Genomic DNA, 12,936 nt, shown 5'->3' with positions numbered 1-12,936 from the left:
TCATTAAGTCTATAAGGTTCAAAAACCACAAACAAAGGAACACTTTTCCCTGGTATAATCCCATCAAGTCCCAAGTACCCCTATTGTCAGCCTTGGTTCAGTGAGTAGCTCTCTCACCCCTGAGGCAGAGTGTTGTGGGTTCAAGCCCCGCTCCAGAGACTGAAGCCTATAATCCAGACTAACACTTCAGGGGAGTACTGAGGGGGTGCTGCACTGTGGGAGGGGCCATCTCTCTGATGGTGCCCTCTCAGGTGGGCATACAAGATCCCAGGGCACTGTTTCAACCAAAAGTAGGGGAGCTCGCCCAGGTGTGCTGGCCCCACATTTCCCCCCCTCGACCTACATTGTGAAAGCAGATTCTCTCATTGCTGTGTGTGGCAGCTTGCTGTGCACAAATTTGCAGCTGCGTTACCTACACTTCAACAGTGACAACACTTGAAAAATAAAAGTACAAGTACTTCTCTTGGCCATAAATAACTTAGGACATTGTGAAAGGTGCTACAGAAATACAAGTCTGCCCCTTTCCTGCAAGGACCCTTATTGTTCGCCACTGGGAGTGTGAGACCAGCATCAGTCCTTCACCCTGCAGCCTCAGGTAGCCCCAGTCTGGGGGCTCCAGCAGTAACTTGGATGGTCAGCAGACTGGAGGGGGTGGACGGGTTAGGGAGCAGCGGGCAGGGCAGGGGCTCAATGAGTTTGCGCACCTAGCTTTCTCTTAGGGGCCCAGGACACTCGGCCCCAGAGCTATGAGGGAGTTGGTTCCTGAATTACACAGCAGTGAGGCTGATACCCCTTCACATGGACAAACACTGAGGGTCAAATTCTCAGCTTTCACATTTCATACAGACAGTCTGTACATTAACAGCATTCTCTCTGCGCTTCTCACAAGAGCTCCCCCCTTGCCCACGTGTAGGGGCGTGTAGCTTCTCTCCACTACTTACACTGGTCCCATGAGAACGATCAGGGATTTTGAGCCTGTCCCAATGGGTGCAGCAAAAACCTGGTGGCACTACAATCCTCCCTTAGGGAGACCACTAGGAACACTGGTGTGGGAAATGGAAAGGAGGGTAGAGGATGCTGAAGAGGGTGCTTTAAAGCAGATTTCCCATCCACTGGACATGAAATGGACAGCAAGTCCAAGGTACACAGCCTTGTGCCATACTCGACCTGGAAGAGACTGATGGGACAGTGTAGAGGTTATTGGGCTGAAACTGGTGTACCATGGCTGCAGTGTGTACCATCTACAAGATGCACTGCAGCAACTCGCCAAGACTTTGACAGCACCTCCCAAACTTGCGACCTCTTCCATCTTGAAGGACAAGGGCAGCAAATGCATGGGAACACCACCACCTCCAAGTTACACTATCCCGACTTGGAAATATATTGTCATTCCTTCATAGTCACTGGGTCAAAGTCCTGGAACTCCCTCCTTAACAGCGCTGTAGGACTACCTTCACCACACAGACTGCAGCAGTTCAAGGCAGCAGCTCACCACCATCTTCTCAAGGGCAATAAACACTGGCCTTGCCAGTGACACCACATCCCAGGAACGAATACAAAACTGCTCTGGAACTCAAATTTGGCAGATACATATATATATTTTTTTGCGAGGCACAATTGTTGAGGCAGCTGTGAGATGTGGCCCAATAGATTCTCAAAACAGATACCCAATTAACACAGGAAAGGACAGTAAAATCCAGCCAGAATTTGGAACATAACGAGACCAGGGTTCATGTATAACAGGGGTTTATTGTCCAACAGACACATCTACAGTTCCATGGAGCTGCACTCGGAGCCCACCCTGCGGCGATGGTCCATTTTCCATATGGCAACAGTCCCGACCAACAGGGCCACGGAGAGCAGAGCTACCCCAACCGCTACTCCAGGAAGAACACGGGAGGGGGAATCAGCAGCAGCATCTGTGGGGAGAAGGGAGAGTTAGATAGGCACCAGTTACTCCATCACAACACAGTGGCAGGGGCCTCCTTTACCTTTCTCTTCCTGGTGGATCCCAGCTGCCAATCTCTCCTCATCTTCCAGAAAAATGATGGCTCCATCAGCTGTCACCAAGGACCCAGCCTGGTCATCGGCGCTTCTTCGCCTCTCTGGGGGAGACAAGAGACGGAGACAAGAGTTCAAGGTGGGCGATTCAATGTGCAGCTGTCTGAAGCCCCAAATCAGATGGTCAATCCGATGGCCCAATACAAAAATCCTCGGGCAGTGAGTACCGGAGAGAGATTGGACTGTAGTTAAACACGGTTCCCTCACTGTCAGAATAATATTCACTCCCTATTCTCAGAAGGATCCACTTCAACCCAGCAAAGTTTGCAGTCGTTGACGGGTCCAATGGCCAGTCTGGTCTCTGTGGGAAGAGACCCGTTTTAAGCACTAGTTTGACCAGCGGTTACACTGGACTTACACACATTGCCCAGGTCTCCCCCGCCCCCAGATATCGGTTCGCTTCCACCCTGGAAAACTCGGTGACAGCAGGATGCTGGATCAATGTTCAAGGCCAGAGGTGGATTCCATTCAGAACCAGTGCAAGATGTGCTCAGAGCCCCTGAGCCAGATTGCTATCCTGCTGTAGACTAACTGGGATAGAGTTGAGCGGGTAGATTGAGGACACCGCTCCTGTGCCCAGTGTTGGGCCCTTGCTGAGTGAGCCCAGTGTCCAGATGCCCCACACCCACCCCATCAGGGTTCAGTTTCTAGTCAGATCCCAGCTACTTACTGGGGCTGCAGGGAGCCGTGCAGTTCTCTCGGGTGGAAGGGAAGCAAACCTCAGCACTGCAGTGGAAGTGAACCTGGAAAGAGACAGTGCGGTGTGGTCAGTGCCACAGCTCCCAGTCAGGAGATTCATGCTTCTACAGTCAAAGGGTCAACAGGGGCCTCCTCACTGTGAGCAAGACCCAGGGAACAAGTTCAACCAAGAGAGCAAGACTGAAGGAAACTCACCTCCCCGCTCAGAGCCCGGCCCGAAACTCGGTCCCAGAAAGCGAAAGTGCTGACTACAAACCGATTCTGGTGAGTTGGGAACGGCGAATGGGAAGCGGCGTCTACCGGGAGGAGGCGGGTTTTGTAATTGTCACCAGTAAAGGGGCACCTGGAACAGAGAAAGAGCGGGTTATATGGAGAGGGCACCTGGAACTCCCAACTACAGAGTTACAGCGGCACATCAAAGCAAAGTCCCGAGATTAGACGAGATAAAGAAACCAGTCCATTCAAGTCATCAATCGTCAACCTGGAGCTCAGATTGGTTTGATTATTGGCCGTTCCTTCACCCAGTCCATGTCGCCCCCCTCCCCGATCACCAGCCTGCCCCAAGGTCCCTCACTCGCTGCCTTACCTGCCCACCAGGAGGTCCCATCGGAGCCCCGAATGCGGCTCGGGGGTGGGGGTCGCCCAGCAGTCATTGAGCACCAGCACAAGGGACGGATCGTTCCGGTTCAGGACTCGAACCTCCACAAACACGGGGTCCCGGAGCACACTCAGGATCGGGTAGTCACTGGCCACGTACCAGCTCCGGTAGCCACCATCTGGAAAGAGAAGACGATGAAGGACGGCCACTATTTGGAGAGAGAGCCTGAAGTTGGACACTGACCATCAGCAGCACTCGCTACCTCTCGCTATTCTCAGCTCCAGAACCAGGATCCCGGCCTCAGTGGCAGGCAGTGGCGGAGAAAGGCTGTAAACTCTGGGCTTCACCTGCAGGTCAGACTCCTGGCTCCCCTTGTAACTGCACTGGACATGGAGCCTGCAAGAGAACGGACACGGCTGGAGAATTCAGCTCCTCACCTTCTCTACCCGCTCCATGTGCTCCCAGTCTCACCTGAAGGGGCTGTCCCGGGTCACCGATCCCAAAGCTCCATCCAAGATCTCAAACTGACCCAACACATCCGTTTCATAGACGGCGTTCACCCCGTCCAGCTACAAGAGACAGAAGACCATCATTACAGAGAAATTGAGCAAGTCTGCCATTGCCTTATCACATGTAGTGTCTTTAAGGGCCCCCATTGCCCTTTAGACCCCCTCTTTCCCACCCGACTGACAGCCATTGATGGGGCTCCCAGCCCACAATACCTACCCGCTGAGTAGTGCCACACTCAGTGACTGCGAACTGAAAGAGCACAGTGTCTGCAGAGGCCACGGTCGGACTGCACTCCGCTCCGTGTCCATCCTTCAGATGGACCGTTGTCAGGTCTACAGGAGGCAGCGTCAAATCCTTGGAGATGGCGATCAGGACCCGCCCATCCTTGGTGCACACTGCAGGAGAGAGTCAATGAAAGGCGGTTAGTTGCTGCACGGGGAATGGCAAGGGAACCGTTACCGGGAGGGGGAGAAACTCCGCCCAGCGCAGCACCAGCTTCTAGTTTCCTTCTCTCCCCGTCCACACCCCAATTCTCCATCTAATGGAGACGGGTCACCAACTCCATCCCTACTGGACTGGTTACACAAGACCGGCATCAAATCCACAGCCTGTCCGGTCAGTGCCAGCCAGGGACTGATCTTCACTCTGCCCTCCTATCCTGGGGCGCAATTCAACCATCAGAAGTCCCAAGTCGCATAGAGAAGGAAGGAGAGATCCTGGGTCAGGATCTCAATGATCAGACTTTCAAACTGTAGAACTGAACACGTTTCCTAAACCCGCCAGCTCCCGGACTGGAGAGGTTGGAGACTCCAGCTGATGTTTCAGGACAGGAGGAGAGAGAGGATACTGTCCAGGGAATCCCCAGTGCAGTTGGATTGCGGCTGGTCCTGGGAAGCCCTGGCCCAGAATATAGGCGAGCCGAGAATACACCCACCTGGCAGATTGTGGAGTGAATAGAAACACGGCGGCACATCCCGGCTCCCGGCATCAAAGCAGCAGCCTCTCCGCACACACTCACTGCCTTCAATTCCCCCAAACCCGCAGTCTTGGCGGAATTTGGGAGACAGCCAACATTGATCGGCGGGGAGAAGGAGAGAGGGCGGCTGAGATGAACAGATTGTGAGAAAGAACAAGCCCAGAACCCGCAGCCCCTCCATTCTAACAAGCAAGGCTCCCAGATAAGTGAGGCTGTAGAGCCGACTCCCCCTTTTTATCCCCTGTTTAACCGGCAGTAAATGAATGGTCTCATTGGCCCACGGGCTCCCCATGTGAACCCGCATTCCCACGGGGCACACGGAGATATTGGGGCCTTGTGTTTTCTGCTCCTTGAGTAGAGGGAACTGTGTTTTTTAACAAAATATGGATGTGTATTTATTTGAAGTTGTAAAGTATGATTAAATTTACATCGGTTGAATACAATGTCTGTTCTTTAAGAGGCGGTACATGTTTCTTTCCTTATATTCTGTTTCAGTTCATCAATAAAGAAAGGCTGAACTTGTCTCGTTCCCATAGACCCAGATTGTCCATGTTTATATGGAGTGTGAGAGGTTGCAGTCCCTCTTCCATTATTTGAAGGGGCTGATCCTCGATTTTTGGCTGCACTTCAGTCCCACTTTCCTGATCTACGGCCACCCAGTGCGGAGGGGAGCGGGCGGGTCAGGGACCTCCTCGTGGGACTGCTCCTGGGCCTGGCCAAAGTGGCCATTAACTGGTCCAGGCAGCAGGCGGTCCAGGGGGTCATTTGGCCCACCTCTCTTCCGCGGCCACGTTCACCCCTGGGTGGCCCTGGAGATGGAGCACGCGGTGTCTGCCGGCACGCTCGAGGCCTTCCGAGACCGGTGGGCACCGCAGGCACTGGAGTGCTGCATCACCATAAGGAACAGTACTTTAATTTAATTTGTTCAATTTCCTTTTAACCTTTTTTAAAGTTACAGCACATGGTCATAGAATCATCGAATCATAGAATGGTTACAGCAGGAAAGGAGGCCATTCGGCCCGTCGAGCCCGTGCCGGCTCTCTGCAAGAGCACTTCACCCAGTCCCACTCCCCCGCCCTTTCCCCGTAGCCCTGCACATTTCTTCCCTTCAGATACTTATCCAACTCCCTTTTCAAAGCTGTGATTGAATCTGCCTCCACCACCCTTTCAGGGAGAACATTCCAAATCTTAACCACTCGCTGCGTAAAAAAGTCTTTCTTACGTGGCCTTTGGTTCTTTTGCCAATCACCTTAAATCTCTGTCCTCCGGTTCTCCACCCTTCTGCCAATGGGAACAGTTTCTCTCTATCTACTCTGTCCACACCCCTCATGGATTTGAACACCTCTATCAAATCTCCTCTCAATTTTCTCTGCTCCAAGGGGAAGGCAGCAGCAGCCAACTTCCTGGCACTGGGGGTGCTCCTGCTGCCCAGGAAGGGGGGAAAAAGAGTGGGAGAGCAATAGTGGTCGGGGATTCTATAGTAAGGGGAACAGATAGGCGTTTCTGTGGCCGTAGACGTGAATCCAGGATGGTTTGTTGCCTCCCTGGTGCCAGGGTCAAGGATGTCACTGAGCGGCTGCAGGGCATTCTGGAGGGGGAGGGTGAACAGCCAGTGGTCGTGGTCCACATTGGTACCAACGACATAGGTAAAAAGAGGGATGAGGTCCTGCAGCAAGAATTTAGGGAGCTAGGTGAAGGATTAAGGAGCAGGACCTCAAAGGTTGTAATCTCTGGATTACTCCCGGTGCCACGTGCTAGTAAGTATAGGAATAGGAAGATAGAACAGATGAATGCGTGGCTAAAGGGATGGTGCAGGGGGGAGGGCTTTAGTTTCCTGGATCACTGGGTCTGCTTCTGGGAAAGGTGGGACTTGTACAAGTCGGACGGTTTACACCTGAACCAGAGGGGAACCAATATCCTTGCGGGGAGGTTTGCTAGCACTGCTGGGGAGGGTTTAAACTAACTTGGCAGGGGGTTGGGGTACAGAGTGGAGCTATAGTAGGGGGTGATTTATGGCCAAATACAGAGGGAAAAACAAGTCAGCTGGGAAGGCAGAGCAAATATGTGAAGGCAAAAGAGAATATGGCAGGGCTGGAAGGCCTTTATTTTAATGCAAGGAGTCTTGCAAATAAGGTGGATGAACTGAAGTTGTTGTTGAACACATGGGAGTACGATATTGTTGCTATCACGGAGACATGGCTGAGGGAGGGTCAGGACTGGCAGCTCAATATTCAGGGGTATAGAATCTGCAGGCGAGACAGAGGGGGGTGTAAAAGGGGAGGGGGCGTTGCAATATTAATTAAGGAGTCAATTACGGCTGTAAGGAGGGATGATATATTAGCGGGTTCCTCTAATGAGGCCATATGGGTAGAACTTAAAAACAAAAATGGGGCAAGCACTTTGCTGGGAGTGTACTATAGGCCCCCAAACAGTCAGGGGGAGATAGAGGAACAGATATGTAGGCAAATCTCAGAAAAGTGCGAAAATAATAGGGTAATAATAGTGGGGGATTTCAACTTCCCCAATATAAATTGGGACAGTCAGAGTGTGAAAGGCTTAGAGGGTGCAGAATTCTTAAAGTGCATCCAGGAGAGCTTTTTGAGCCAACATGTAGAAAGTCCTACAAGAGAGGGGGCGGTACTGGACCAAATTCTGGGGAATGTCGCCGGGCAAGTGGTGGAAGTGTCAGTAGGGGAGCATTTTGGCGACAGTGACCATAATTCGGTGAGATTTAAGGTGGTCATGGAAAAAGACAAAGACGGCCCAGAAATAAGGGTTCTAAATTGGGGGAAGGCCGATTTTAATATGATAAGGCAGGATCTGGCCAAAGTGGACTGGGAGCAGCTGCTTATAGGAAAATCCACATCAAAACAATGGGAGACTTTCAGAAGGGAAATTGAGAGAGTACAACGCCAACATGTTCCTGTAAAGGTCAAGGGTGGGACCAACAAGCAAAGGGAACCTTGGATGACAAGGGATATACAAAAATGCATTAGAAATAAAAGGGGGGCTTTTGGCAGTTACAAAAGACTAAAGACGGAGGAAGCCCTAGAGGAGTATAAAAAGTGCAGGGGCATACTTAAAAAAGAAATTAGGAGGGCGAGGAAGGGCCATGAAATAACACTGGCGAGCAAAATAAAGGAAAATCCTAAGATGTTTTATAAGTATATTAAGGGCAAGAGGATAACCAGGGAAAGGGTAGGGCCCATTAGGGATCAAAGTGGCAATCTGTGTGTAGAGCCAGAGGATGTAGGCGGGGTTTTAAATGAATTTTTTGCATCTGTGTTCACTATGGAGAAAGACGATGCAGACATAGAAATCGGGCAAGGGGACTGTGACATACTTGAACATATTAGCATCGAGAGGGAGGAGGTGCTAGCGGTTTTAGCAGGCCAAAAAGTGGATAAATCCCCAGGCCTGGACGAGATGTATCCCAGGCTGCTGTGGGAGGCAAAGGAGGAGATTGCAGGGGCTCTGACACTAATTTTCAGAACCTCTCTGGCCACAGGGGATGTACCAGAGGACTGGAGAACAGCTAACGTAGTACCTTTATTCAAGAAGGGTAGCAGGGATAAACCAGGGAATTACAGGCCAGTGAGTCTAACATCTGTGGTGGGGAAATTATTGGAATAAATTCTGAGGGATAAAATTAATCTCCACTTGGAGAGGCAAGGATTAATCGGGGATAGTCAGCATGGCTTTATCAAGGGTAAATCATGTCTGACAAATCTGATCGAATTTTTCGAGGGGGTGACTAGTGGGGTGGATGAGGGAAATGCTGTGGATGTGGTTTACATGGACTTCAGTAAAGCTTTTGACAAAGTCCCGCATAGGAGACTGGTTAAGAAGGTAAGAGCCCATGGGATCCGGGGTGCCTTGGCACGTTGGATCCTAAACTGGCTGAGTGGCAGGAGGCAGAGGGTGATGGTTGAAGGTTGCTTTTGTGACTGGAAGCCTGTGTCCAGTGGGGTACCTCAGGGATCGGTGCTGGGTCCCTTGTTGTTCGTGATCTACATAAATGATTTGGATGAGAATGTAAAAGGTATGATCAGTAAGTTCGCAGATGACACGAAAATTGGTGGGGTGGTAAATTGCGAGGAGGAAAGCCTCCGGCTACAGGACGATATAAACGGGTTGGTCAGATGGGCGGAAAAGTGGCAAATGGAATTTAACCCTGAAAAGTGCGAGGTGATGCATTTTGGACGGACAAATAAGGCAAGGGAATACACAATGAGTGGTAGGACCCTAGGAAGTACAGAGGGTCAGAGGGACCTTGGTGTACATGTACATAGATCCCTGAAGGCAGCGGAGCAGGTAGATAAGGTGGTTAAAAAGGCATATGGGATACTTGCCTTCATTAGCCGAGGCATAGAATATAAGAGCAGGGAGGTTATGATGGAGCTGTACAAAACGCTGGTGAGGCCACAGCTGGAGTACTGTGTGCAGTTCTGGTCGCCTCACTATAGGAAGGATGTGATTGCTTTGGAGAGGGTGCAGAGAAGATTCACCAGGATGTTACCTGGGATGGAGCGCCTCAGCTATGAAGAGAGGCTGGACAGGCTGGGGTTGTTTTCCTTGGAGCAGAGAAGGCTGAGGGGGGACCTGATTGAGGTGTACAAAATGATGAGGGGCATAGATAGGGTAGATAAAGAGGAACATTTCCCCTTAGTGGGGGGGTCAATAACAAGGGGGCATAGATTCAGGGTAAGGGGCAGGAGATTTCGAGGGGATTTGAGGAGGAACTTTTTCACCCAGAGGGTGGTTGGAATGTGGAACTCAATGCCTGAAAGGGTGGTAGAGGCAGGAACCCTCACAACATTCAAGAAGCATTTGGATGAGCACTTGAAATGCCATTGCATACAAGGCTATGGACCAAATGCTGGAATATGGGATTAGACTGGACAGGGATGGATGGTCGGCGCAGACACGATGGGCCGAAGGGCCTCTTTCTGTGCTGTAAAAACTCTATGACTCTATGACTCTTCAGTCTTTCAACATAACTGTACTCCAGACTGGGGAATGAGGTTGGTCAGGTGGAGCAAGTTTCAATAGGTGAACATTTAGGGAACAGTAATCATAGTATCAGAAGGTTTTGGTTAGCTATGAAAAAGGACAGGGAGCAATCTAGAGTAAAAAAGTTTAACAGGGGGAAATGCAATTTCAGTGGGATGAGAACGGATCTGGCCCGGGTAAACTGGAATCAAAGATTGGCAGGCAAAACTGTAATGAACAATAGGCTGCCTTTAAAGAGGAAATAGTTCAGGTGCAGTTGAGGTACTTTCCAACGAGGGGGAAAGGCAGGACAACTAAAGTCAGGGCTCGCTGGATGATGAAAGAGATAGAGAATATGACGAAGCAGAAAAAGAGCGAATATGACAGATGTCAAGTTGCAAATGCATCTGAGAATCAGGCTCTATATAGAAAGTTCAGAGGAGAAGTGAAAAATCAAATAAGACGGGCAAAGAGAGGGTATGAGAATAGAATTGCAGCCAACATAAAAGGTAATCCAAAAGTCTTCTATAGGCATATAAATAGTAAAAGGGTAGTAAGAGGAGGGATGGGGATGATTAGGGACCAAAAAGGAGACCTATTCATGGAGGCAGAGGGTATGGTTGAGGTACTAAATGAGTACTATGCATCAGTCTTCACCAAGGAAGAGGATGCTGCCATAGACATTGTAAAGGAGGAGGCAGTGGAGATACTTGATAGGATATAAATTGATAAAAAGTGGCATTAGAAAGGCTGGCTGTATTTTAAGTAGATAAATCACCAGGAGCGGATGGGATGCATCCTAGGATGCTGCGGGAATTTAGGGAAGAAATCGCGGCGATACTGGCCATAATCTTCCAATCCTCCTTAGATACGGGGGCGGTGCCAGAGGACTGGAGAACTGCAAATATTATTCCCTTGTTCAAAAAAGTGTGTAAAGATAAACCCAGCAATTACAGCCCATTCAGTTTGACCTCGGTAGTGGGGAAGCTTTTAGAAACAGTAATCAGGGACAAAATTAACAGTCGCTTGGAAAGTGTGGTTTAATTAAGGAAAGCCAGCATGGATTTGTTAAAGGCAAATCATGTTTAACTAACTTGTTTGTGTTTTTTGATGAGGTAACAGGGAGGATTGATGAGGATAATGCAGTTGACGTAGTGAACATGGATTTCAAAAAGTCGTTCGAAAAAGTGCCACATAATATGCTTGCCAGCAAAGTTGAAGCCCATGGAATAAAAGGGACAGTGGACATGGATACGGAATTGGCTGAGTGACAGGAAACAGAGAGTAGTGGCGAACGGTTGTTTTTTGGACTGGAGGAAGGTATACAGTGGTGTTCCTAAGGGGTCGGTTCTAGGACCACTGCTTTTCTTGATACATATTAATGACTTGGACATGGGTGTACAGGGCACAATTTCAAAATTTGCAGATGAGACAAAACTTGGAAGTATAGTGAACAGTGAGGAGGAGAGTGACAGAAGTCAGGAAGACAGACAGGCAGGTGAAATGGGCGGACACGTGACAGATGAAATTTAGCACGGAAAATTGTGAAGTGATAGATTTTGGTAGAAAGAATGAGGAGAGGACATATAAACTAAATGGTCCAATCCTGAAGGGGGTGCAGGAACAGAGAGACCTGGGGGTATGTGTGCACAAATCGTTGAAGGTGGAAGGACAGGTTGAGAAAGCAGTTAAAAAGGCTTACGGGATTCTGGGCTTCATAAATAGCGGTGTAGAGTACAAAAGTGTGGAAATTGTAGTTGACTTGAAATTGGCAATTGCCGGTAATAAAAAGAGTCAGCTCCACAAGTGTCCCTCTTAAGGAGGCAGCAATAATAGAATTTAGACACCGAGTCTCATTAACTCGAGAAACCTATAATTTTAAATGATAATCGTGTTGTTTGTGTCAATGAGAGACTCGGTACCTTGCGGTGCAGAGAGGCAGCTTCCATCCCGTGGACATTGGGGAACATTGATTCAGCACCACACCTAACCTCTCTCAGAGACCCCATCTCCTGGAATCAGAGTGATACAGCACCGAAGGAGGCTGTTCGGCCCATCGTGTTTGTGTCGGCCTTTGAAAGAGCTATCCAATAAATCCCAGTCCCTGCTCTTTCCCCATGGCCCTGCTAATTGCTCCTGTTCAAGCACATATCCAATTACCTTGGGAGTGGTATTTCTGAATCTGCTTCCGTCATCCTTTCAGGCAGCGCATTCCAGATCACAACAACTCGCTGTGTAAACAAATTCTCCTCATCTCCCCCCTGGTCTTTGGCAATTGTTTGAAATCAGCGTCCTCTTGTTGCTGACCCTACTGCCAGTGGGAACAGTCTCTTCATATAATCTCTATGAAAACCCCTCATAATTTTGAACATCTATATTAAATCTTCCATTAACCTTCTCTGCTCTAAGGAGAAAAACCCGCAGTTTCTGCAGTCTCTCCACATAACGGAAGACTTTCATCCCTGGAACCATTCCAGTAAATCTCCTCTGCACCCTCTCGAAGGCCTGGACATCCTTCCTAAAGTGCGGTGCCCATTACTGGATGCAATACTACAGCTAAGGCCTAACCAGTGATTTTTGAAGCTTTACCATTACTTCCTTTACATTGTCCCTTTTATTTAGAAAGCAAAGGATTTTTAAGAGACATATTAACTTCAAAGATTTGTGTACGTACACCCCCAGATCTCTCTGTTCCTGCATTCCTTTAAAACGATACCATTTATTCCATATTGCCTCTGCTCATTTTTCCTCCTAAAATGAAACACTTCACACTTCTCTGCATTAAATGTCATCTGCCATGTGTCTGCCCATTTCACCAATCTCTCTCTGTCCTCCTGAAGTCTGTCACTATCCTCCTCACAGTTTGCTACATTTCTGAGTTTGGTGTCATCTGCAAACTCTGAAACGATGCCTCCTTTACCCAAGTCCAGGTCAGTAATCGATCTCAAGAAGAGCAGTGGTCCCAATACCGCCCCCTGGGGGACACCACTGTAAACCTCCCTCCAGTCTGATAAATATCCCTTCACCACTACTCTCTGCTTTCTGTCTCATAGCCAATTTAGTTTCCAAGCTGTCACTGCCCCTTTAATCCCGCTGCCTC

General features: G+C 49.4%; 1 protein-coding gene across 1 annotated transcript; it reads right to left on the bottom strand.

Moving 5' to 3' along the window:
• Positions 1-375: 375 nt before the first annotated feature.
• LOC147116832 (zona pellucida sperm-binding protein 4-like) lies at positions 376-5,055 on the bottom strand. The gene is made up of 9 exons (XM_085987242.1): positions 4,803-5,055; positions 4,085-4,263; positions 3,830-3,927; positions 3,621-3,754; positions 3,347-3,536; positions 2,956-3,103; positions 2,732-2,804; positions 1,992-2,105; positions 376-1,919 (listed from the first exon to the last, which is right to left on the bottom strand). Exons 1-9 carry the CDS (start codon positions 5,023-5,025, stop codon positions 1,768-1,770), a joined length of 1,311 nt encoding a protein of 436 aa, XP_085843368.1. The 5' UTR covers positions 5,026-5,055; the 3' UTR covers positions 376-1,767.
• Positions 5,056-12,936: the final 7,881 nt, after the last annotated feature.

Source organism: Somniosus microcephalus, chromosome 5 (assembly GCF_052327205.1).
Source record: "Somniosus microcephalus isolate GS21.2 chromosome 5, FLI_Smic_1.0, whole genome shotgun sequence".
NCBI classification, from domain to species: Eukaryota; Metazoa; Chordata; class Chondrichthyes; order Squaliformes; family Somniosidae; genus Somniosus; species Somniosus microcephalus.
The sequence above is the reverse complement of the archived record's forward strand: the minus strand, read 5'-3'. Positions and strand labels throughout refer to the sequence as shown.